This window comes from Haemorhous mexicanus, chromosome 2, assembly GCF_027477595.1.
Source record: "Haemorhous mexicanus isolate bHaeMex1 chromosome 2, bHaeMex1.pri, whole genome shotgun sequence".
Lineage (NCBI taxonomy): Eukaryota > Metazoa > Chordata > Aves > Passeriformes > Fringillidae > Haemorhous > Haemorhous mexicanus.
Genome location: NC_082342.1, coordinates 83,442,906 through 83,470,434, shown reverse-complemented (window position 1 = coordinate 83,470,434; position 27,529 = coordinate 83,442,906). Strand labels below are relative to the sequence as shown.

The 27,529-nt window shown below is 37.1% G+C and overlaps 1 protein-coding gene across 2 annotated transcripts in view; it reads right to left on the bottom strand.

The window, feature by feature from the left end:
- Positions 1-27,529, bottom strand: part of PCCA (propionyl-CoA carboxylase subunit alpha) — a 272,824-nt gene that overhangs the window by 219,253 nt on the left and 26,042 nt on the right. For both annotated transcript variants that reach the window (XM_059839289.1, XM_059839290.1), the window contains 2 exons: positions 13,447-13,560; positions 11,894-11,947 (listed from right to left, as the gene is read on the bottom strand). In XM_059839289.1, coding sequence (XP_059695272.1) covers positions 11,894-11,947; positions 13,447-13,560 — 168 coding nt within the window. The remainder of the gene's footprint in view (positions 1-11,893; positions 11,948-13,446; positions 13,561-27,529) is intronic.

Below are 27,529 nucleotides of genomic sequence, written 5' to 3'. Positions count from 1 at the left end.
AGCACCAACTGAAAAGCCTGGCAGGGTATTTGGCTTTCAATTCTTCTACTCAGTTTATTCCCAACACAAGTATATTCATCAGGCTTAAAAACAACTCTTGAACAAGAGCAGCCACTCAGCAATGAAATGTAAATTACTGACATGTGCTAAAACCTGCACTTGCCACTGCTAATGAGCACATTAAAGGGAAAAAAGCTTACTAGATATTACTGCAACCTTTTCACTTAACCCTGTGTGTACTGAAAGCCATAATTGAGTATCAATTAAAGAACTCATCTCTAAACAGTGAGACACTGTTCAGCAGATGTATGCTTCCTACACAGTTCTGATAAAAAAATCAGGATGATGAACAAATGTGTCCATACTGATAACAGCCTTATTTTTAATCTTCCATTAAAATTTCAAGATATCAGTAAAAAAAATCATAAACATGACAACATACATAAATTTCTAGGTTTACAACATTAGCAGTGCCAGATCTTAGGTGATCAAATAAAACAGGATTAACTGCCAATAAGCCCCAAGGTTAGGGAGTCAACTTGTAGCAACTTCTCCCTTCCTATTATGCACACAGGGAGGTAAAGACCCAGAAAATAATCTTCTCAAAACAGCAATGGCCTGCAGAGTCACAGAAAACAACACCTTTGCCTCCAAAGCCTCTAACAGTGATGCACTCCATAGTGCAATAAAAGCCCTACCAGCCATATTCACTCCAAGTTTCAAAGCTTTTAATAATTCACACTATGAGTGTTGCAAGAAGCTACGGTAAACTTACATGCTGGAGAAGGGGGAGACAATTTTTTGTGGAAAACTACACCCATACAAAGGGGATCTTCATATTTTGTGGATGAAAAATTATTTAAGATTATTTGGTTATGCAAGTTCTTCAAATGCTTTACTAAATAACATTTTTTATAAGGACATCATAAGCAGCTGGTGCTCAGAACTGACTTTCAAAAGCTAAACTAGGTACCTGATTCAGCCTAAATTAAGTACCTAAATCCTTCTCAGTAAGCTTTCTGTCTAATACTAGTTCAGCTATAAGTAAGTTAAAAGTTTATCAATTTCAGTGGCTTATTTTTTTTCCTCATATCCTTTACCCCAATCCCAAGCTACCATCCCTTTGAGTCCGCCTTCATTCTGAGTAAGGCAGAAACTTGTTAACTTGTTTCTGCTAGAATCAGCTGTACTAGCCTAAAGACTTTAACAGGGGAATTAGGAGCAGGGGATATATGATTTGTTTAAACAAAGATAATTTTAACAGGACAGATTTACAAAGTGACGAGGTGTCACTGTCATCCCAGGACATCCAAGGAAGGCAATAACCCCTCAAGGGGACAGGCAGTAACAAGCCACTGGGAACAGCAATCTCTTGGTCACAGTCAGAACAGAGGTCTAGTCACAGCTCAGTAACCTGATCCTTAGGAGCTGAACACCAGTCGGTCTTCAGGGAACAAGATGCACTTACTATGTTCTACACAAAACACATCACCTAACTTAAGGAAATCAACATTTACACTTGTGCTAATTCAAAACTTCATTGCTAGAACATTCAAACTGCTATTATTTCAGTGACTTTCCCCATAACTCTCGAAGGAATTGTGCAGTACATTTAGCTACCAATGTTATTGATGACTTTCATTCAGTCTGAAATAGAAATGAATGAAACATACTGTGAAAATAGACAAAGCTTATTTGTAAGCAAACCTGAAGGCAGTGAAAAGGCAAATACATGCATAAGAATGAGCAGGAAGGATTTTAAAGGAATTTTAAAGAATTCCAGGGAATTCTTTAAAAGATCTGCAAAATGAACAAAATGAACCACTGAACACAATAAGGTGGCTGCAAGCAATCTATTAAGTTCTTACTCTTACCTGGGGGTCATGATTCCTGCTGCACTCAGTAAAAGCTTTCATTGACAAAATCTGACAAACGAGGTAAGCTACTATTAAGTAGTGCTTATGTTGATACCTTCATAGAGTTTTTTGTTTGAGCAACTCTCCTGTGAGGAAAGGCTGAGGGAGACGGGACTGTTGAACCTGAAGGAGGCTAAAGGGGAGCTCCATGTATATAAATGCCTGAAGGGAGAGTGCCAACAGGACAGAGCTAGGCTTTGCTTAGTGGTGCCCAGTGACAGGATCAGAGGCAAGAAGCACAAGCTGGAACATTGGAAGTTCCCTCTATCTGGAAACATTTTTTTGACTGTGAGGGTGGCCAAACACTGGCACAGGCTGCCCAGAGACGTTGTGGAGTCCCATCCTTGGACAGTCAAAAGCCTACCAGACATGGTCCTGGCAACCAGCTCTGAACATCCCTACATGAGCAGAGGGATTGAACCAGCTGATCCCCAGAGGTACCCTCCAATCTCAACCATTCTGTGAAATAAAGACTGTATTTGAGAGCTGCAGTAGAAACCAGGTCCAACTGAATTATGCATTCTATAAACCTACAATAAAAATGTGCAACCAGCTGGAAGATATTGTAATAATCTAGAGAATAGTAACTGAATGACTAAGAAGTTAAAGTGTCATTAAACAGGTTAAAGACTGAAAAACCTCATTTAACCCTGACATGCCTGAATACAATGTCTTAATTCACTTTCAGCAACCAACTGTATATGGCATATTAGCAGTGATTCTCTCAACACACAGGTAACTGGAGCAGTTCTCACACTGTAGCAAGCTCCGGGCTTGCTAGGGCCCCGTGGAGGGAAGAGGCATAAAGTGCCAAGTCACGGTGAAATAGCAAAGAAGCCCCTCTCTTCCACCTTTCAGACCCCAGCTTATCTCTCTGTAACCCCACAGGTCACTTCTCCTTAACCCCTGCTATTGGACAATTTCTGATCCCCCCTTGCCCTATACAATGGGCTGCTTTAGCCCATTCTGGTTAGAAGAGCTGTCGCTGGAACCCTTCACAGACCCCAATAAAGCCATCGCTGTGGAACGTCTGGACAGCCTTCTCCTCTCTCGGATCTGCCTGCCGGCCAGCCTGCAGCAACACCTTAGCAAGCAAAAGAGCTGGAATTATAAAAAGAGCTGATAATCACTAAAAAGAGCTGATAATCCTTATGCTTGCTAAAGGTAGCCAGCAGCTGAGAACAGCTTGGGTTTCGGGCAGTCTGTCCCCAAAGGACTGAGCTATCCAGCCCGTGCTGCCTGCTCAGGGGCAAACCTGCTCTCAGCAGGAGGCTGGAATATCACACCACAGAGAGCACCCAGCCCAGAGAGGTTACATGACAGCCTCCTGCCCAGGAAGCAATACTGGAACAAGAGAATCCACAAGGGAATCCTATAGTATACTAAACAAAGAAGTAGTAGCTGTAGAAACTATTCAAAATATTTGACAACTTTACAGTTCAGAGCAACATAACATACTGTACAGATATTAAGCACCTATACAAAAGTTTTAATCAAGACAAATACAAAAATTTAAAAGAAACCAAACAGATAAATAAAATAAATTATGTTTATAAAACTAAGTTCTAATTGGTTTATAAAACTAATCTAATTCAACATGATGTTATGTCCTAATTTCAATAAAATATTTCCTGAAATAAGATTACAACCAAAATATGTACCATGAAAAACAAAGCTCCCCACAAAAAAAAATTTGCCCAGTTCAAAATAATAGGTCATCTTTAAAAACATGTTAACCAAAAACCTTTCAGCTAGCATCCTTTTCCACAGCTAGAGTAGAAGTCACTAAAATTTCAGAATCCACTAGAATTGAAATCAGAAAGGGCCAACTATAGGATATGAATTAGGTATGAAGACTAAGCAGGGTGTTGTCATTCTTAAGTCACTAAACCAAAACACACATACACATTCTATCCTCACAACAATCACAGAAGACTGAGGTAGGAAGGGGACCACTGGAGGTCTTCTAGTGCAACCTCCTTGCTCAAGAAGGGACTCCTAGAGCAATCCTCCTAGTAATCCTACTCAGGATTACTTCCACACAGTCTTTGAATATCTCCAGGGAAGAAGACTCCACTTCTCTCAGCAACCTGCACCAGTGCTCAACTACCCTGACAGTAAAGGTCATCTTCATGTTCAGGTAAAACTTCCCATCCATCAGTTTCTGCCCATTTCCTCTTGTCCTACTTCTTGCACCACCAAGATCCTGACTCCAGTCTCTTGGCACCCTTCCTTCAGATACTTACAGACATTGATGAGGTCTCCTCTCAGCTATCTCTTCCCAAGGCTGAACGGGTCCAGCTCCCAGAGAGATGCTCCAGTCCCCATATCATGTTTGTTGCTCTCTGCTGGACCCACTCCAGGAGTTCCTGCCTCCCATGTACTGAGGGGCCCAGAACTGGACCCAGCACTCCAGATGTGACCTCACCAGGTCCGAGCAGAGGAGCAGGATCACCTCCCTCATCCTGCTGTCTATGGTCTTCCTGATGCACCCCAGGATACCATTGACCTTCCTGGCCACAAGGGCACTGGTGGCTCATGGACAGCTTGCTGTCCACCAGGACCTTCAGGTCCTCCTTCTCAGAACTGCTTTTCAGCAGGTCAACCCAAGCTAAACAGTCTTCAAGAATTAAATTTTAAAAATTCCGTCAAAAGTAAATCACCTCTTAGCCTTGGGATGAAACAGACATAGCATGTTCATATCCCTCCTCATGTAACACACCACTGTCAATTACAAAAGCCCTTGTGTACAAAAATACAGCAAGTTATATGAAGACACCTTGGTTCATAAAATGTGTATTCAGTAGACTGATTTTGGTCCTGTTGCAATTAGTTTTCAGCAACAACAGAGAACAGAATAGTCATATTGTGTTACAGAAAATTATTCTAACAAACACATTATTGCTTCAATGTATTTCAACTGTAAGAATGCACCAAAAAAAACCTTTACTAAGTTGCATTCATCTTTCAAGTCAGAATTAATTTTCTTGATACACATATTTTATGAAGAATACATATAAGCTTAAGTATTCAATCTGTAATGTAATGTACTGAACACAGATCATCAATCACTACAAAATACATAATTTCTTAAGATGCAGGCAGAAAACAGAAGTGATAATTAAGGAAGCATTGTTGAATTCTAAGCTGAAGTTTCATCTGCCTTGCCACAAAACTAAATTAGAATCTACAGAGCAACAGAAGTTCTTATTGCAAAGACATCTCTTAATCATTCATGGTTAATCCAACTCCACTATTATTAATGGAACATTTAAAACTGATTTTAGAAACAGAGAAGGACATCACATTTGCAAGGTTACCACACAAGCTTACATCAGTTATACAGAATAGGACAAATTAACAAATAATCACAGAATCACAGAATTTCTAGGTTGGAAGAGACCTAACTGTAGATCAGAATGGTCAGAATTTACCAAAAACAGAGAATCTTATCTGCATGACTGCAAATCAATAGTAAAGAGGCAGAAAGTGAGAGGAAATAATATTACTTATGTAAGAAGAGAACTACATAACATTTCATTTGCATATCTTCTATTGCAATGAGGAAAATGCATATTTCCTATTGCAATGAGGAAAAACACAAGTACACACAGTTAATATAATTGCAGTGTGGAAAAACAGAGCAGTACATTTTCACATTCTCACAACCCGACAGCAACAGTGAAAAAAAAGAGGACAGAACAAAGTATTTCTAAAGAAGCAGGAAGGATTCCTGTAAGTCTGGAAGTAACTACTATTGCAGTGACACTGCACATCAAGCAATAATGAATTGTTACAAATCAGGCATACACGTATCCATTCATCTGCAGAACTACACACCCTAATAAGCATGCCAAAGTACTGCTGTTAAAAGGCATCTCATAAGAAACATTAAATTACTTACAATAGTCCATCTAGGCAAAAATATCTCTAATATCTTGTTTAATCACATGCACAGCATTAAATCACTGGTCCAGAAGCCATGCAAGTCCACAGTTCATCCAACAAGAGTCTCAAGTTGCTAGACACTACTATTCAAATCAAGAGGTTTTGTGCTTGCATTTTCCCTAAGGACAGTTGCACATGTTAAAGCTTTCAAACTAAGCAACTTGAAGAATCAAGACATAGCTTTAAAAAACACTAGTGAAAAAAATAGGTCAAGACTGCCATAGCATAGGAAGTTGCCTAATCACAAAAGAGATCAAGAGAAAAAATATTAATATTATGAAGTCTAGACAAAAGAACAAAAAGGGAGGAGAGTACTTTTGTCAAATTACATGAATCTTTGACAAAATACTACCCTGCATCTTTAAATACATGCATATAGATTATACACATGTATACCCACAAGATCTGTAAATATGCATCCTAAGACTTTTAAGTTTAGGCATATACCTGCCCTTGAAAGAAATGCTCTAGCTATATACAGCAGTTCTCAAGATAGTTATTTGAAATTTGCAATAGAGTAGAACTGGCATCAATTTGTTTTACTGCACAGCAATCTTAAACAGGACACTGATGTAACATAACCCATTAAAGGCTTTTAGCAAAGGTATTTGAAGTTTTCTACACTACAGGAGTAACACAGCCTTCCTACTTCCACACTAGGAAGTGCTAAGCAGACTGTTCAGATGACTCAATTTCATTTTTCTAGCTCATATGGACTAGTAATTTCTGACACACACAGCCCATGATTTAATACACACACTATTTGTTTCTCCCATGGTTTTTACCCAACCTGATACAGGAGATTTAGGTTCTTTTTCTATGAAAAAAGGTATGCTCAGAATTAAATACAAGAATACAAGTAACACTCAGAAGTATTCTACCTCAAAATAAAATAAGCATCAAAATTATAGGTTCACAGGCAGAGCTCTTCTGGACAGCAAAGTGGTGACCTGTTCACTTAGGCCAGTATATTGCCTAACCTTTATTACCCTGTACAGACAAAACCTCCATTTTCCAACAGACAAAGCACCTCAAGCCACCACAGGCACTGGTAGCAAACACACTGCTGGCTTTGGTAGGCAATGAAACTCTAGCCTGCAAAGCATAGTGTACAAAACACACATTAAAAGCTCTGTCTTCCCTACTCCTTGAAGTATACAATCTCTGCCATAAGCAGCTTCTTGATACCAACTTCCACTGCCTTTTTTGGATCACCTTTTCACAATCTGGGAAGCACAAATGCTAACCAGTCACAAGAGTTTTCAGATAAAAAGCTAATGCATATGGGAACAGCATGAGAATCATACCAAATGTTTCTCAAAAATGTAACATCCGCTGAACCACGATGAAGGAACTTCACAATTTGCTTACAAGCAACAAAGCCATGCACAACAATGGTAAAGAAACACTCCTGCCAGTAAGAGTTTACATTTTAAATTGAGAGAATCCCATTATTAGCTGTGCATAGGTCTGTAGATCCACCTGCACAAAGCTCTTCACAGATCAGACATGCATCCCCTTACAGAAGGTAACACAAGCTGTTCTTTGGTTTACCTTTTCCTTCTCAAACTTAGCAGCCATTTACAAACATGTGATCAACCATTTCCATATATATTGTTCGCCCATTTATTTCAGACAATACATTGTTGGGATTTTTAATTCCATCAAGAATGTTAATCTAGTTTCAAAGGTAAGGAGAAATAGCACTGGGTGCTTTGTTCTCCCCTAGTCATGTCAAACAGTAGCTGTTAAAAAGGCACAAAAGATGTATACAATCAGGTTTCACTAGGAACTCCAAAAAGATTCATATCTTATTCCAAAATTGAATGTTTTTTTCTCACCATGTTTATGGCTTCTGTACCAAGGAGTGGATTCTGGCAGGAGGTAGTGGCTGGCTATTTTTGCATCAACAAACAGAGAATCAGAATATTGTCAAGGCTGCATTCAGAAAAGAATATTCCAGATAAAGGCTGCATTTGTAACTAATTTGCTATCATTTTCAGATAATTTTATGCACATATCAAATCATTTTCTTGGAGGAAATACATCACAATCCACGACCTTTTATGAAAGCACAAACTCTATCACATACATACAAAACATCAAAATACACTGAAGATTTATAATCTTGCAAACTGATATTTTTCCTACTAAGCTTACAAAATCATAACTCAGCTGATTTGTTTCATTTTTAACAGTAGCATCACAAGGGACTTTCATGGCAGTCAGTGAAGTGGAAGTTAATTTGTGTTTCTTTAAATTAAAAAGAAAATTGATCCCATTATGACTAACTGCAATGCAGAGTCACCATGCATCAAGGTCTAAGTGCATGATTACTACCAGGAAGCATGAAAGGAACATAATATCAACTGCATGAGTAAGACTTCTGCTTAATGCTAATATCAGCTAGACAAACAGCCACACTGACTCTGGAATAATGATTGTGCAAGCCAATCACACACTTGCTTCCTTCTCACTGTTTTCTCAGCCTGATCCAAAAAAACCCAAACAAAACCAAAATAAAATAAAATGCAAACAAACACACAACCAAAATGACAACATAATCAGTGGGATGATGGGCCAATCTTCCCAAACTATTCAGCATGTTAAGAGACCCAACTCAGCATTCCCATCCCCCCACCAAATAGCTGCTCTGGAGGTTTGCAAGCAAGGAAAGAAAAATGGCAATTTCAGAAAAGTATATCTCTGAAATTACAGGTCAACCAAAAGGCTCACCTTAGGCCTACCTCCTTCCCAAATTCCAAAGACCTGCTTTAGGTAACAGAGGTGACAGAGCTTCTAAGAAAAGGTCTGTATTAATTTTAAGAAATAGGAAATATTAAGCAAACTAACCTAAACACAGAGGTCACCAGTAAACTCTTCTAAAGCGGGAAAGGAACAAACTGCTCTTGCAATTCTGCATAGCATCTGGCAAAGGATACTAGCAATTTTTATTTAATGCAGCAATATATTTTAACTTCACCTCAACATTTATGACAATACTGAATATTATACAATTATTCTTTGAAGGAGGGAAATTACTTACATGAAAATATATTTGAATGCATAAACTAAAAGTACCAACTTATTTGCTGAGTTTAAGGAAATCCACCCACTTACATAAACCCATATTTTGTTATTCTACATAATGTTATCAGCATTATCACAAAATCATCCAAAGACTCCATGTTCAAATACCAATCTTTAAGAAATTGACTCAGTATAAATGCTATGGATCTCTTTTCTGTAAGCCAACAACAGCAACCAGAGTAGATACACAAAGACAGGACTGAATTCTCCAATTTGTTTACTGAATCACAATGAACAACATGCCAGATATTCACTCACTGACTTTTTTGGAAATTTTGTTTTGGAAACAAAGGATCACTTCCTTGCCCATTTTAAGAGAGAACAAAATTAAGTTTCTGAAGAAGAAAAAAAACAAAGACCAGCAATTTTCAATACCCTAAGAATCTATCAAATACTTCAAAAGTACTGTCTACAGCTGTATCCTACTCCATGAGTCATTCAGACAATAATGAACAAAAAGACATGCTTGTGTTCAAAGCGCACACAGTGGGATTACATGTGAACTGACCCTCCATGCATTAATTGAAGACAAAGCTTTGCTTTGAGCTCATTACTATTCTTACAGATATACTGGCAAGTTTAGAAAGTTTAGTGTCCTTCTCAGTTTCCCAATTTAAGAAGTTTGTTTTAAAAGTACAGATGCGTACCAGGAAATTAAGCCCAAAGTTTCCTAAGTTCCATAACTACTTTCAGTGCAAAAGAACAAAACAGTGTATATACAAAGAACAGGATAGGGAGAAAGAAAGCAGAACAAAAATGTCTTCTGCAACTTCATAATAGTTTAACAACATAACAGTTACAGTCTTCAATAAAGAGAAGAAACAGCAGGCAAGTTTTCCTCCTAACTATATTAATCAGAGTGTCTTGAAAAAAATACAAGCAGCCCTAGGGATAAAAAGATAGATCATTTCACCAGTTCTCACCAGGGGTTTGATCTTCTAGAACCACTGACATCAAGGGAAGCATGATTATGTCTTAATTGAGACTTTAAATAGTGCATTTCAGAAAGCAAAATCACATTACCTTGTTTTATTATATTTTTAGAGAACTGAACACACTGGGTTTCTGAAACATAATTAAAGCTATTTTGAGACTGCAGCACCAACGAAAAACTCAAACATGTTTTTAGTCACCACATTATTTCAGGAAATTGTTAAGAAACTTTCCTAGGATCGGAGTGAAAAGATGAGAAATAGGAGGGTGGAGAAGATCTACAGGAATGTTTGTACTTTCTCCATTTCCGCTTAATCCTGCCAAAAAAAATTGTTCCCAATTCACATCACCAATATTGTAACTAACATTACCATACCATTTACATTTTATTGTTAATAACAACCACACCACTATAGAATGTGCCTGGTTCAGAGTAATAACTACCAAATTTCCATATTCAGCAGCAAAACAAAGCAAAATAGCATAAGTGAACAATTCATTAAATTTTTTTCTTACTAAAAAACCAGGAACTGCCAACTAAAGCCAGTTATCCTGCTGGTCTAATCCATTGAGAACAGAGTTTGTTATAAATTAAGCCAGGAATCTTCCCTGTAAAAAGAACCTCTGGTACACGAAGCAGAACAGTGATAAAAGAAAGCTGCTAAACTGCATTAAAAAAACATGTAAAAGATTACCCCAGATTTGGTAAATCCTGGCAAACACCAAGTGTTTAGAATTCCTTTCAACTTTAACATCACCAGCACACAGCAGGGTGTATTCAGCAGCCCACAGAACCTGCACTTGTTTTTGTCTAGGAGCTTTAAAAAAAATTTTAAAAAATCACAGCAACTGAAGTATGAAATTTTTAGATTTCATTCTCAAATAGTCTCCTTAATGAGCAGGTGGTATCCTCTAACACCAAATAATCAACTAAAGAGTAAGGGTCTTTATTAAAACTAGAACTCAAACCTAAAGAAACATAGTCAAGGAAGGTACGTGGAAAACCTGTTTTGCAAATGCTAAGGACAAAAGAATCACCATTCAAGAATCACATTCTTCATCTAAATTTTTTATCCCAAATCACAAAGGTGCAGATTTTTCTCAAAAGCAGAAACAAATTTCTCTTGCTGCCTGTAAAATTAGGTATTTCTTCAGCTACATGGTTCATTTACTCCATAACAAAGTTGGTAGCTGCAATGGCTTTTTACTTTGAACTTCAACCTAGTATGTGCCTGTCCTTATTCTGAGAAAAAATCAGTAGACAATAACACCTGATCTGCAGTGACTACACATACAGCATCCACTCAGGACTTTGTTCAAACAATGTGAATGCAACTTCCTCCAAGCACTGCCCACACTTTTGAGCAGCTGCATGAAAGCTTTTGGAAAAAAAAAATAAAATCTGACCATATAATCAGTTCACGATATACAAAAACCTTACTGCAATAAAGAGGTTTTGAACAATAATTTTTATAAATTCAGACAAAGTGAAAACAGCACCCTCTTGACTCTTTGGTCCTTTCACAGAATGCAGCTTCACGATACAAAACCACCAGCAGAGAAGCCAATTTTTAAACAGCTTTCTATTCCCATCCCAAAGTGCAGTTCAGCACCTTCTCAGGGCTGCTGATACAGCTGTTCACCAGCTGTGCTACGAATCACCAAGATGATCACTTAAAACCAGATACTTTTAACCTAGATCATTTCAGTGACCCAGTTTTGCAGAGCAGCCTCATAAACAGTCCAGGCATAAGTGAAAATCCTGAAAGGTTTTTACATCCTGGGTAAAGTTCTTACAAACAGACTTCTCCCAAAAGAAAACTCAGCCTGCAATTACATCCTGAAAATGCAAGGAATTCACATGTACAGAAAGCATATTGAAATCCCCTATGTTAAAGTATCTTTTAGATTTGCCTTGAGTTGGTAGCTTGATTCCTTAGATACCTTGAAACAAGTATGTGCCATCTAGTGCATCAGTCACAGCCAAGCAAATAAAAATAACTTACCAAACGTCTAGCAAACTCTTTATTTTCCGAAAGAAATCCATATCCTGGGTGTACCTTGGAAGACAAAATAAAAAATTCAAGCTGATTGAGTTCTGAAACCAGACACCAAAGTCACTAGCATGTTTTCAGATACTGGGGATGGTAGACTAGATCACTAAGCATTTAAACAGGTTGAGTACCTTCAGAAACTCTCTTAACACTGATTTTTCTGTCCTAATTCACGTTGTTGAGCTATCATTTCTGAAACAAACTTTCCTTATTTAACTAGGGAGAACAGGGCTGCCTGCAGAGCAAATGGAGCTGTTTGCAGAGCAAATGGACATTACCTTTGGTGATTTGCCTTTTGCTCTTTTTAGCTCCATTCCAGATTTCCCCAAATATGCTCATCCACACTCTCCTCAGTAACCAATATAAAGTACTCCGTATCCCAAAATATTTCCAGCCCTAACCACAACAATGGTGCACAGGCCCCCAGTCATAAGCTCCCTACCTCTAGTGATCCTGGCTAGAAAACACAAGCTACTCTCTTCATTAGTCTAAGTCAAGCATCCTGTGTGCCTCATTTGCTACTCACATCCCAATATACAATCAGCCTAATGACTTGACAGGAGCATGAGAAAGTTTTCATTTTACTTTTTGCAAGTCACAAAAGATTCTTGATCTAATATACTCTAACAGACAAAGCATAAGCCATTTTATTCACCTCTTTTAAAGAGCCAGTAACTGGCTTTCATATTCAGAAACTCAAAGGGAAGAAAATACTGGTTTTGTTTCTGGCCCCTAAAGGCACTGTACCAAAACATCATCTTAGAAAGAAATCACAGTGCTGATCCAACTGTTCAAGGGTAGTTAGTGATGCTGATATATACACATCAAATTTCATTTTAATAAATGCTCTGTGTACAGTAGCTCTGAATAATACATTCATTTCAGTGACAGAACAAAGAACATTAGGAATGCAAACATGACTACATATTAGTTTTTCCTCCTGATTCCTGTTAAGCTTTGAATCTCTGGCCAACTTGGAGGGAAAATAGGCAGACTTGCCCACATTTACACAAATAAGCTAATGTGCATTTTGTAAACCTTCTGAAACAAAAGCAATTACAGGATGCACCATTTACCTTCGTGCAAGTAACATTTATACAATATAGATAGCGATTCAAATGAAGTTTAAGCAAAAACCTTTCTGGACACACTTTGTAAAACGTTCAAAAAAGCCATTATGGCATATAAAGGGTTAGCACTCAAAACTAATTGGGATTTTTTTTTTTCCCCCAGCAAATTTGGAAATGAACTGAAGCTGCTCCCTGGTGTGAAAGCTGAATCCAGCAGCCACCTGCAGGATCAGCGACCAGTGCTGCCAGATGCTACAAAGCCTTTGATTTCCAGTAGCGATTTCAGACACATTTAACTCATGTGACATGAACTAACTGGAATAGCGTATTCAGTCACTTCCCCCCCACACACCTTTAAAAAAAAAAATACAAACTCTGGCTTTTCTGCCTTCTATATATGAAACAGCTGCAGCAGATAGACACATTCAGACTCACAGCTTGGGCCCTGGTTTTCCTAATGACTTCCATGATGGCATCCATGTTGAGGTAGCTTTTGCTGGTGGGAGCTGGGCCAACACAGACAGCTTCATCCGCCATTTTCACGTGAACCTGAAGAGGCAATAGTCTGCATTAACAGATGCTCCCAGCAAAAATAATTAACATCACTCAGTTACATGCACACAAATCTGAGGGTGTCAAAGATCATTTACATACCATAGCCACTCTAAAATACACACTGAAATTACCAACACTGGCATACAAGTACTTGCACAGTAAATCTCATTTCATTTAGCTCTGAGTTTAAGTCACTTTCGAAATGTTTTATTGTTCTAATACATTATTTTTAATTTGATTAAATAAAATCAAGACAAATATAATTTCACCTTCCTATACTGATCATCTATATGTAAATTCAGACTAAAAACTATTTTGTTACTTGTAACTAGGGTAGTCTAATATCTTAATACTTAATAACAAACATTCATGACCAGTTCTAAGCAGGCTCCCCATGAAGTTGGGGATAATTAGAGTGAATTGAATGAAGGGATGCAATGAGTGTCCCTGCACAGCATCAGGTCAGCACCATGCACAAATTAAAGCCTATGACTAAAGAGTTCAATATCACTACACGTGAACCAGAAAATCTTGAGAATTATTTAAGCAGGCTCATGTTTGATTTCTAATCCATTGTATCCTCATTTATATGCATTTGCCAAATATTTTTTAACCAAACAGAAAAGGGACAAACATCTCCAACATTTTACCAAGAATACTAAAATAGCTAGGTTTGGAGTTAGAAGACTTCTTATATCTCACAAGAATGCTTATCTTTAAGTTTAAAAAGTTTAATTAGATAGGTCTTTAACATGTTTTCAGAGTTCAGAATACTTTTCTTTCAAGTAAGATACATATATAACCATGAAACCAAACAACCAGTTTTTCCGCATTCTGCTTTTTGTAAGCTCCTTTACAGTATGTACTTAAGAAAGCATGCCATGGTTTAAACTGTGTAAGATTGTTAGCTGTCAGTAAGACTTACTTAGAAAGACAATTTGACATTTCCAATGTTTACCAATTTTTAAAATTATTTGATATCTTCAGTATTTGAAACTGAAAATATATTGTCTAAAAATCAGTGCTCTTTTAGAAAATTAGTATTAACATTTGAGAAATATAAGACCCTGAGATGAGTTCAGTTTGCCAAAGCATGGTATAAATAACACCAAGCTTGTGGTTTTGGTCCCTGTACGGATCATTCACTTAAGAGCTGGACTCCATAATCCTTGTGGATCCCTTCCAACTCAGCATATTCTGTAATTCTGCACAATATTTTTGGTTTTATCAGGAAATTTTGTTCTTTGTGAAAAGCAATTTTATTTGCAAGTAGTATGAAGGCTGTCAAGTGTGTCAAACAAGTTAGAAGTTACATAGTCTGGATACACTATTGGCTCATTCAAAAGAAACAAGGCCAGAAAAATCCAGAAAACATCTACAAACACTGACAAGCAGTGGTGAGACAGTATTTTGAACAATACAATGTGAAATAAGTAACGGGTAAATATAACAAATGCATAAAAAGGAAGAGAGCCACTTATTAAGCATTTTCATTTTTTCTTCAGTTTTATTGACCTTTTCTGAACTTGGGAAATGTTAATCCTACCAACAAGAAGCATATTAACTTGCCACCGAATCCCATGTTTCTTTCTGGAGGCATCTCTTAAATAGCTTCTGAATTTACTACATTCTTAAGTATATAAGAGTTCACATAACCTCCTGGAATCACCACACATTTCACATTTCAACTACTGCTTCTATAAAGTCACAACTGTTTTGTATAATCACTACAGCATTGGTCTCACAATATAAATAGAGCAAAACCAAAAAAAAAAAAATCTTAGAGCAGTAGCACAGACAATCATGCAGCAGGTTTTTGTGCTTTCTAGTACACACACCTTAGCAACTAAGTAATCTATTTTGATCAAATGCTATCAAGATTAGCCTGTGTCATCCTTCCTGCAGCACTAAGTTGAAGAAACAGCAGCTTTATCTCAATGATCAGTTTATATGCTTATAGTAGTTCTGAATCCCAATATGGTGTACAGTTCTAAACAAAGTCATTCAAGCTTAAGCTTAATTAAGAATGTATGTTTTACAGAACCAAAAGCTTCCTTATAGAAAAGGACTAAATATTGTTAGCTGTTTCTAGGTATCAAGATGAAAACTCCACACCCACCCACTTGCTGCACTAAGACACCAATAGAGTCCCACGAGTACCAAGAGCAGCCATAGAAGATACTGCAAACACATTGATTTTATACATATAAACAGTCTTGTGCACTTTTCCCCAGTATTCCCCCACTCCTTTCTGAAATGTTTTGTTGCAATTCAACTCTTTGGAGTTTCAACTCTTCCTTTCCACCATTACCCTGTAACCAGGTAAATCCATTTGTCTTTGCTCACCTTACTTCAAGCTGTTGGTGCCTTCTCTAGTTCAGTGCTACTTCAGCCTTGAATGCACCAGACAAATCTCTCAAAAAAAGAGGCCTCCATTCCACCTCCACTAGTTCAAAACCTCCAGATTTTCAGGATCCACTGAGAGCTGGGAAGATTTTCAGGATCCAGCCCAGTCTAGGGGGCTTCTAATATCTACTTTTATTATGAGTTCATATCTACTTTTATTGTGAGCAAACCAGCACACAAACTGGAAATCTGCTACTTAGTAATTCATAATGACAATTCCCCTTAGCATTTTAATTTCTTTGACATTGCACTGTAGTTCATGAAGAATACCCCAAATATTGTAAGACAAATATGTCATAGATTCTTTTGTATAGTACAAATGTAATTACTAGCAAACATTATAACAAAAGCCAACATTTGAGTCTACATGACAACTGAAACTTTCAGCCTACTACCAAGGGCTGCCTACTTCACACAGTCATTCAGTAAACCTTTACGTCTGCAAAAACTAATTTATAATACAATCTTCCTAGACAGTACTAAGAATCCAGCAACTTCCCTTCCTCAACCACCACAAATTTCAAATATATTGATTTTCAAACTCAAGGATTGCTTAAGTACTTGACTTAAATCACACAGTCCTAGGTATTCAAAACCTGTCCCTAATAGCTAAAATCTCAGAGGTGTAATTTATCCCTTTTCTGTTTTAGTTCACAAAAAAACCCAATGTCAACCAAAATAAAGAAGGAAGTCCCAGTAGGTTCTTGAAAAAATGCAATTCCTTCATAAATATCTGAATTGACCCTGCAATTTCTCAAACATGAATGGGTAACAACAAAGGCTGGAAAACAGTTGAAACTAAGTGCTTAATGGTTTATACTACAGTTTTTAATCATATTGGGTTACCTGGGCCTCAAGAGAGAAGTCTCAAGCAGCTACCAAGGACTTGTTATGTTAGAGAATACAAACAACTGGAAATCATGGAAAGACATTGTGTGTGTAAAAGCAGTTTAATTTCTGTAAAAGTTTTATACTTTAAGTAGTCTAGTTCATAAAGGCTGATTATATTTCAAAAACAACAAAACCAAAACCTGAATCTTCATTTTATAGAACCTCAATCTAATTAAAAAACTGGAGACTAAATACAGTCACCTTTGGAAATCCAAACCAATCACAAACAGCCGACCAGCTCACCACACTCCTGTATCTATGAGAAATAAGCTACTAATAATAAAACTCTGGATTCAACAAGGAGCCCTAGCAGAACAACATTAGAATAAATATTATTAAATGCTGTAACTATTTTTGGATTAAGATAAAAAGTCAACTGGAAATAATCCAAAGCACAACAATTATCTTATTACACAACAATAAGCTTATTCTTCCAGAAGCAAACAGCACGGAAGTGGCCACTGGCTACAAAACTAGTTTAGGTCCAGGAGCCACCTTCATGGCAAGGCACCTGTATCAGCAAATGCTGACACATCCTTACACAGGAACAGCTTCTTCACCACCTTTGCAGCAAATAGGCAAGTCAAGCAAGGAGTCCATTGGGGATGACTTGCCAGTTATTTTCAGCCTGGACTGGTTTCAAGCATCACTCCAGGCTGCAGCAGCTCTCAGGGTGCAGAGTGCAGTAAAGAGGTGATAACAGTAGCAGCAGTTGGGTTTGGAGAGCCATCTACATTTCAATATTTTAGGAGGACTTATAAGCCAGGTTTGATTCCAGGGCTTGGCATCATACTCCAGAAGACAAATACATCCATAACCCAAAGTTTTGGATATGAGCACTACAAAAATAGTCAGTATCTGCCTTGCAGACAACCCAATTTAGAAGGACTGCACTGAATCAGAGCTATAACATACCCAAATTACCTAGGTTATGTTAGCTCTCCTTTATCCTGGAGAGTGACACATGCTCATTTGATAGTAGCATGCTCTCTTGTGTAGCCATACTCTGAATTTATTGAATTATCCTCATAATTAAACCTGTATCTTAAATAATTTCAAGAAATCAAAATTAATAACTTGCTATCTAAAATATACCTAGGTCTCTTAGAGGCATTCTGTTTAACACAGCAGCATCAAGGTAACCTTCTCCAGGGCCACTCAGCGGCTGCAGATCACTAGTTGGAATCTACATTATAAACAAATACATTTAAATACACATGTGTCTCAACATTTAAACACAAAAGTTCTCAGCATGAACATAGAATGTATTAAAAATTATTTTAAGGCAAAGAAATAAACCGCTTTCAGTGCATATACAGTCCATAAAACAATCAAAGACACCAAGAAAACGTACAGATCTCTAGCATTATAATTATTCAGCAGCTCAAGTTTGTTACCTTCTTCTGGATCAGGCTCATGACAAAAAGTGCTTTTCTCCCCACAATCAATCAATCATTCCCATTTACTAACTCCAAAAAGTAAATGCTGACTTTGTCAACACAGAAAAATATATCTACATGCATTTCCTAATGGAGTGTTTAATATCATCTGCATAGTTTCCACAGATGATTTTATATATTTCAGCAGTTTCTGAGGCTTATCATGTGACAGATGTAATTTACTTCAGTGTAAATGTCTAATTAACACGTACACACACACACACACACACACACACACTCCCTTTTTCCTCCATCTCTGAGGAGGTAAATGTCTGGGATTCCCCAGTGCCCCAGTTTTTCAGGGAAGGTCAGCCTACACATCACCAGGTCTCAACACAAGTTGATATTCACACAGCAGAGACAGTTATACTGAGTTGCAGGCTGCATTTTCCTCCTGCTTCTTCTGTGCTGTTTCAGAATTTATATTATAGGGAAACTGTTATACCTGCATATATACAGTGCTAATCAAACCTAAGTAGCAATTAAAACAACCTCAGCAAAGAGAACACTTTTGTTTGGTACACTAGATAAGACTGAGCATTGTTCAGACAAAGAAATCTAATCAAACAAGTCATTCTCCTTTTATAGTTCAAATCAATATTACACATTGGAACAACATCCGTTGGCGTAAGTGGATTCACTTAATTGGCCCAAACTGCATAATACTGCTCAGCAAGACAAATCACAATTAGCTCAACCCATAAAATAGGGCTAATGAATAAATCCTTTGTAAGTTAGCTAAAAAAAAAACAACCACCTCAAATCTTGCCAGCATCATTGCCAAAAGAGACAGACAAAACAGAACAAAAAGCCTGTGGCATTGAACAGTTTTGAGTCTAAAAAAAAAAAAAAAAAAAATTTAAACAGATGCAAAAAAGGTTCAAATTCACTGCTTTGTCAAAACACATCTTCCATCTGACCTAAGTGTCTTTAGCAGTCTGACATTAAAATACACACACCAGTAATACAGTATGAGCACATAGTGTGCAGTATTCATACTTTAAAGTACTATCTGCAAAGAAATACTGCCACACCATTACAGCATTTTGCCCTAAAACAAAATAATGGAAACATGTTTAAAGCGCACCAAAAACAAAACTGTGAAAGACCAATACCATAACTACCCTATATTTCCCATATTTAATTTTACTCAGCATTCCAAAAAAATAAAAAAAGTTCAGGCAAATAAACAGGTCAACCTGCAGAGTCAACATAAATAGATTTCTTTGCAAGCCTATTTTAAACTATTTTAATTTGATGGCCCACAAATAGTTAAACAAGGACTCTGTAAAACAATTCTTCAGTGGCCTCCAAACCACTTTTGTTTTGTGTTTGGTGAAAGGCATTTACTTACATTCCCCTCCAAGTTTACAATGACCCTCAAAACAGCCCATCCATTAGCATCTGCAGGATTAGATCCCTGGTTCATGGACACCAGCTGAGAAAAATAAATTTAAAAATTTAACACCCTTTCCTTTACTTCCTAGTCTTGCCCTTCAAGTTTGCCAGCTGGTCAAAAAATGAAGACAGTAAATAACCTCAGTAACCAAGGGCCTCAAAAATCCATTTTTCAACTAAAATTAAAACTAATGGATCCAGGTTGAACTGAACAATCACTAAAAGACAGGCAACATGAATCAGGCAAGGAAAACTGCATTTTTAACCAACACCAAGAGAAAGCACATTTCAACACATATCAAGATTTTAATCTGTTTGCATTATTGCTTATACACGTGAATTTATTTTTGTAACCTTAAAAAAAAAAGTAAATCTCCATTCTCTCTTCCATGGATGAAGCTCTGGAACATTGTATGCTCCTAAAAAGACACACAATTTTACTTGCATTATAAAGAGGAAAAGACTCCCCATTGTACTTAGAGGCCTGGTCACTCCTACTGTGAAAACGAGACCATGCTAAAGCTGTCATAGAGTGATACTCTCAAACTATGTTCTGCTTGTGGGACAAGTAAGAAAATGCCTCTCGAGTCCTGAAGACATTACAGATAAGACTCTAGAGATGAGTTCCACAATGGCCTTGGCTCCAAAAAACCTTTTCTACATGCTTATTGCTTGACAAATAGCTTCAGCGAAGCACCTTCTAGAACAAAGGTGAGAAAGAAGGCTTCTCCATCAGAATTTTATTGCAAGTGTTTACTGTGTTGAACCCTCTAACTAGCACACAAGTTTGCTATTGAAAATATAACAGAATGAAATAGTTAATTTGTATCACAACTTCCAACATGTTTTACTCAACACCAACCAGGAACAATCCATTTCTTTGGTAGAGTAACTGAAAAAGTAGGTCAATAGTCCCTTGTTCACTAATCTACCTTTGGGTGAACTGAACAATTAAAAGAGGTAGAGCAATCAGGAGGGGAAAACCAGAATGTGCCAATCTCTAACTCCAGGCTACTGCATGAGTAGCAAAATACATTAACAATCTTGAGGGAAAAGCACTCCCCTTGCCTCCTTCTACTGGTGTTCCCTTGGTGGGAGAGCTACCAAGTTTGTCAGCTCAAGTGAAAACTGGAGGCAGCACAGCCACTCAACACAACCTTTGCTGATGTCTGGAGTGCAGTGAAGAAAGTCTGCAAGCTTGCAACTGCACTCATATGTCTGCAGACTATTTTTACTTTGGAATACGTTATCTACAGCAATTCTCCAGGATAAACAGGAGATTTTTAGTTCAGAACATACACTAACAATTTGAGAGGACACTTAATAAATGTATTTACCAAAGAAAGTCTCCATCTGTTGCATGAGTTGAGCAATTCATCATATTTATTAGAACAGTCCACTATGGTCTGTAAGGATGCTCAAGTTTCGTCTTTGCAGTGTATGCGATTCTGCACTTTCAGTGTTTTAGAAAAATAATTAAGTTTTTTGTGATGTTAACAAAATAGTGGTGCCCTACAGAGCTTTTAGTAGCCTCCCTGCATTTCAAACACATCTGCACCCACATGTCAGCCTTTCCCTAATGGAATCTCAGCTTCTAAGCACATTAGCAAAGCAATAGGACAGATCTTTCTCATGCTGTTTCTTTTTCCTGCCTCTCCCAAAAACAAGCTCACCAAGGAATGCATTTCATGCATGCTTCTTTGTTTTGCCTTCTTAAGGGGTTAAAACATGTAGGAGATGGGAAAACTAGTAGTTAAGCAGGTCTAGGAAATAGTATCACATGGTAGGAAGGGTAGTCAACTGCAGAACCTCATTTAGTAGAGATTTAGTTCTTAATTAAGCTAGATGTACCAGAAGACACTTAGGATTCAGAAAAAGTAGGTTAAACTCAGCCACAGTACAAAGTAACATGTAGTATGCACTGGTAACATGCCCCTATTCAGCATTTTCAGCTCTAATTTGGATAGAGTTCCCCTTTCAGATGGACAAGCACAGCACACATTCAGATGTCTACACATGGATGGACTGCAGAAGTTACTTCCAGCATCCAAAGATCAGAGATTGCTAAAATCAGTTCTAGTGTTGAGAGAATAGTTCACAACAACAGCAAGGTGAATTCACAGCTACCTGGTATTTCAACTACAGAAAAGTATTTTAACAGAAAGGTGAAAAGGGAAATGTGGGAATCAACTAAATACAACATATTCTGGATCAGTAGTTGGAAGACTGCAATTTTAAAAAAAAAAAAAAAAATCAAACACAAGATGCAGATCTACAGTGATTTATGTTCTTCCCAGTGTGGACTAACTTCAGGCCCAAAATGAACAATATATTGAGAGCTACATCAAGTTTCACAATAAGCCTCACTCTAGGCATATACAAAATGCCACTCAGAGGATGATCCCACCCCTAAACGCTCCTCCACACTCAGCTACAGCAATTACAGTGCTGCTGAGACAGATCAATGAACTGAACAGACACAGTGGAAAAGTAATCTGAGGGGAGGGAAAATTAACCTTCTGTCAGATCAGCAAGTTAAACCACCTCCCAGCTGCATGACCATCAGATCCCATACAGTGAATGAATGAGAGGGGGCAGGAGAGCACTCCTTTCACAAGTAGTTTAGACTGAGAGGAATTTAGACATAATATGAAGCAAGTTCTACAATGTCAAATAATCCAAAGAAAATACCAGAAAAAACAGTTTGTCAATGAATGCAGAATATCTTAATGACGACAAAATTACAGAGCAGGTTTCCTAAAACACCTATTTTTCTCAGGTCTATGCAATACATATATGTTCAACAGAAAATATATATGCACATGTATGTATGTATGTATGTATACAACTACATACACACACCCCTTAACCACTTCTAGGTACCCAGTGAGAGGGGTTTTACCAATAAGGCTAAGTACTAAAGCAGTACATAAAATTAACAAAAATCACATCATAAAATCTCAACATTACCATCATGGCAAGCATAATCTTATGCTTTTATGAGGAATTTAATACTTTAAAATGACTTACAAAATATTCATACTTACTATTATGTTATTACATGACATTTACAAAAGTAAAGCATTTTTCCTTCAAAATTACACTAATGCAAATATTCAGATTTCTTTAAAATGATTCTTTGTTAAGTTCCTAAATAAAATTGTTCATTTTGCAAGAAAATTACTTCTCTGCCAGTCTATGCTAATTATTCATTATAGCACAGCTTCAAAGAAGATAGTCCTCTCTATAAAACCCATTGTAAGTTTTCTACCCTCAGAAGTCTTTTGAAAGACAAGACAGCTTTGAGATTTCAAGATGCAGATATCAAGATAAAGTCTACAAAAACAGTGCAATGGAGAAAAAGCTTCAAGCACTCCTGAAAATTACTGCACAGATAAGCAGGCAACTCAAGCCTGTAAGAACTGTGTATGGTCTAACAAACGGGCAGGAATAGACAAGGAAATCTGCACTGCCCAAATACAATTTTTTACACAGTTACTACCAATACTGGACAATTCATTCACGGTTGCAGATGTCAGACTTTATGTGGTCCCATTCTTTTCCAGATCATCTGACAAAAGTATTTTCAACAATTTTTTTTTCCTTACAGCCCTCAGAGATCTGGCATAGCTACAACTCAAACTGTAAAAATTTTAATTTCGTGTGACTCTAGGAAAATCCTTTATTTGCTTGGGGGGGTTTAGCTTACTGAGTATTTTCCCTACCAATATTTCCATCTCCTAGCTTATTTCCTATGATACGCACTTTCCCAACTTAAGTTAACTCATAGATAGTGAGCAGAATTTTAGTTTCCATTGCATCCCATTAATCTTAGACAGTATTATTTCAGCACATCAAGCAGATTTAGTCTAAGAATGGTGCATGTATTGAGGAAATGGGTCTTGATATACAAAAGACCATTATTTGCAGGACACTACAAAGTTCTCCCCACCCAAGCGAAGATCTTGTTCCAATGAACAGAATGATAGTAAAGTGCTCCCCCACCACCTAGTTCCCACCCTGCTATGATAATCTATCACTTCTGGAATTCTCTTTCTTATGGCAAGAATTTCAGAAGTGCTAAAACAAAAGCTCCAGATCTTCACCTTTGAAGATTAAGTAAAAACTAGACAGAATTAGAAGTACCACTATTGGAACAGCCTAATTACAATATCATAAATACATGTGGCCTATACATACAAATTCTATTAATACATATTTAAATCTTCAACATAGAACACTTGGTCAGTGCTAAATATATTTATATTATATGGTTACAGAGATAATTACATGCCATACAGGCAACATCTGCACAACACCAAAGGAAAGAAAACTTATTTCTGCAAACTGACAACTGTTTCCATTTAAGAGGCACAAAATTTTGCACTCCTCACAACATACAGATAATATTCAAGTGCTTAGGAAATTAACCCAACCTTACGCATCGTTTTATAAGCCATTGGAGTAAATATCTATATAAACAAATTCCTATTTCAAAAAAGCCTGGAAGTTTTAAAAAAAAATCTTTCCAGGTTGCATGGAATCTACATAGCATAGCAACACACTCTTACAGAATGGTTCCTTCTAAATCCTCTTCCCTGTTAGCATTAAGGTTTGGGTATTTTTCCCCTCCAACCTGCTAAATAAAGTCATATTTCCTGCTGACAGCAAATGATTGGTTTACCTTGAACTCCAGGGGGTTTAACTATCCATCCTTTAAGAAGCTTTGACAGTTTAACCTGCTGAGCTCACAGCACCCAAGGGAGGGTCTTACTTGCAGTTTTACTTCTGCTGCTGCTGACCACTAATACTGACTCCACAGATAATGGATTTCAATAACAACCTCCTACAGGTTAACACTTTGGGTAGTAGCCATGATACTGCTTTAATTAAGCTAATACATGAAGGTTACAGTTTGGTAGAAAGTTGTATTAAATTTGGCAGTGCTTACAATAGCAGGAAAAATGCACATGCTCACCTGTAGCTCTGGGACAAATTTGCCTACCGATACAATTCAGTTGGTTTAACTTTTTGTAAGGTGGACTCAATTTATTAATTCCATTTCCTCTAAACATGACTTTTCCCAGCAGAACTGATAACTTCATGACAGATAGGAAATGGATGCCTATAACCATGCTGAGCACAGAATGTGTCTACCTGGCATATAAACAGTCAGTCCATGCATTACAGTTGAAGTGTACTCTGTTTGGTTTCTTTATAAGATTTGGAGCATCCAGGTAATGGAATATAGTAGAATTTCTATTTTCTTGAAGCCAAGTTGCTCACAATAAATTTCATATTTTAGCAAGCTATTAATTATATAAAAGCTTAAATATGTTAAAGACATCTAATTGAAAGTGGGAAATAATTCATATTTACTGAAAACAAGCGTTTGACAAAATACAAAAGCTTGCAGATGGGAGTGTTTAAATACACTTTGCAGGCCAAGCATTCACTCTTTTTCAACACAGCATTTAAAAGCACACATTGCCTTCAAAAATAGAGAGAGGAAAGAGGTTCTTGGTTTAAAAATTTGATATTAACTTTATCTGCAGAAAAAATCCATTAGTTGGATTTTATTTTTTGTTAAAGTACAAAATCTGACAGACACTGTACAGAGTAATAACGAAGCAGCATGGGAGCCATTTAATATATTTCTTGATTAACTCATTGCCTGTCCAGTTCTCATTCAGACATGTGCTCACATGTCATAATCGTCATAACTCCCATCATCCCTACAGTTAACACACAAGCTCCTTGATTAGTGCACAACTCCCAGACGAGCCATTGCTAATGCTAAATAATTCCCTCCAGCCTTCTGCCACTATACCGCAGGCTCTCCAATTAAATATAATGTCTCTGATGAGCCATATTAATACAGACAAATTCCTGCCAGAGATTCTAGCCCACTCACTTCCAAAGAAGCAACCGAAATTAAAAAAAAAAAAAAGAAGCTGTGTACATAAAAATTAGCCAAAAGAATAATTTTGCCATGAGGTTTTAATTACAAAACTTTGCTGTCACAAGTATGTTATTCTTGGAGGTGTCTGGGAAATTGGCATGTATTAATACAAGTTTACTGATAAATGGCAATGAGTAAATTACCATTTTAATAATTGAAAAGCAAGCATGTAAAACTTTTCAATCAGTTAATTACAATTAGCAATATCTAATCACAGGAAATAAAATTAACTCAGATCACTTGCTGCTGGTATAGCAATTATATTAAGCCAGTCTTGTGCACTAAGCATTATTTGCAACGTTGGCATAGCTGTACACACCTACACAAAGTTTTTTCAGGTTATAAAATTATTTCACTAATCACACATCCATAAAATTTTCATAACTCGTACCAAGAAACTACCATGCCTGTTAAAAGCCTGTTGCAGTAGCACTAATTATGTCGTGAAGTCCACATTTTTAAAGGTATTTACAGATGGACCAGTAAAAGAAACAACAGTAAAATATTTTAATAATATAACAGATCCAGTCATGGGTCAAATAAAAAAAAGAGCCAAATGATAGTAACCTCCCCACTTTAAAAAGGGTGGAGTCACTGGAAAATCTAACCTTTTCAGTATACACTGAAATTCTTTAGCATTTAATTCAAAATTGCTGCCATTAGCTGGAAACTGACTATTTAGATTTTATGAAAATCATAAGGAGTTTCCAGTCCTTACAGGAAAGGGTTCAATGTCCTTAATGTCCTTAATGTCCTTAACCCTAGTGCTGACCTTCTCTCAAGAAGAGATATCACCAAAGGACATGTAAATAGACTGTTGCAGAAGTACCCTTTAGTAGTTTAAAAATACTGCTTGCAACTGCACAAATTGTAAGATATTCAAATAACCCCCATGAAATTTTGATAAGCTCTTCCCCAAGGTCCTTGCACCTTCATCCTTACACTAATGCACTTCATCTTCATTTACCTGATCATTAGTTTCCAGTTTGTTCAGCTGGAAACCAACACACACTAATTACTTTGACATCACAAAGTCCTATCTGTCTTCACCACCTCCCCAGACAGCAGGGAGAAATTATCAAGGGTAGGCATGATAATATCCTGATAAATGATGATTCACATCACCTCACTGTCAATCATCCAGAAGTGCTCACGCAAGATACCACTCAATCTCATTACTGAATCCTAGGGCTAAGAGTACAATACACACCAGGAGTCATATTTCAAACAGCAGGCCACCTGGATAAGATGCAGCTCTTGGAGATTTTCATGAATTTTGTTGGCTTTTTGTTTTAACACGGTAAATGTCAAATATTCATCTATTTTACCATGTGTATACAGGCTGGCAGAAAAGGACATGCTGAAAGCAAGACAATTCATCCCAAGGGTTCAAATGAGAAAAAAAAAATCCAGGTTCTTCAAAGGGGAGGAGAAGGACAGGTAAATTTCCTTAATTTATGAAAAAAAATAACCAAACTAAAGTTTCAAAGTTCAGTTTCACAATTTAAGCGTCCTTCCCACTGAAACAATATAAATGTATTCAGAAGGCTGAAAGAAGAAATAGCTAGCTTTGAAACTCATTAATGTGTGCAAAGTTCACTTTCTGTGATGGAAAGCAGATACAAGTTAATGTTCTTGCTTCAAAAAAATAGCAGATGGGGGTGGGTGGGCTGATCAGTCAAGAAGCAAAATAAGAACTTAGTAGTAGCTGCTTTGTCAGAAAATATTACTTTCTTTATTTCCAAAATAGTATCATCCTTCCATCTCTCTCAGTCCAATTACATATATAACTAACGCAATCTCTAATAGTAAAGCCCAGGGCTTGCTATCCAGCAACAAATCTAAAAGTCATTCTAGACAGGGAACT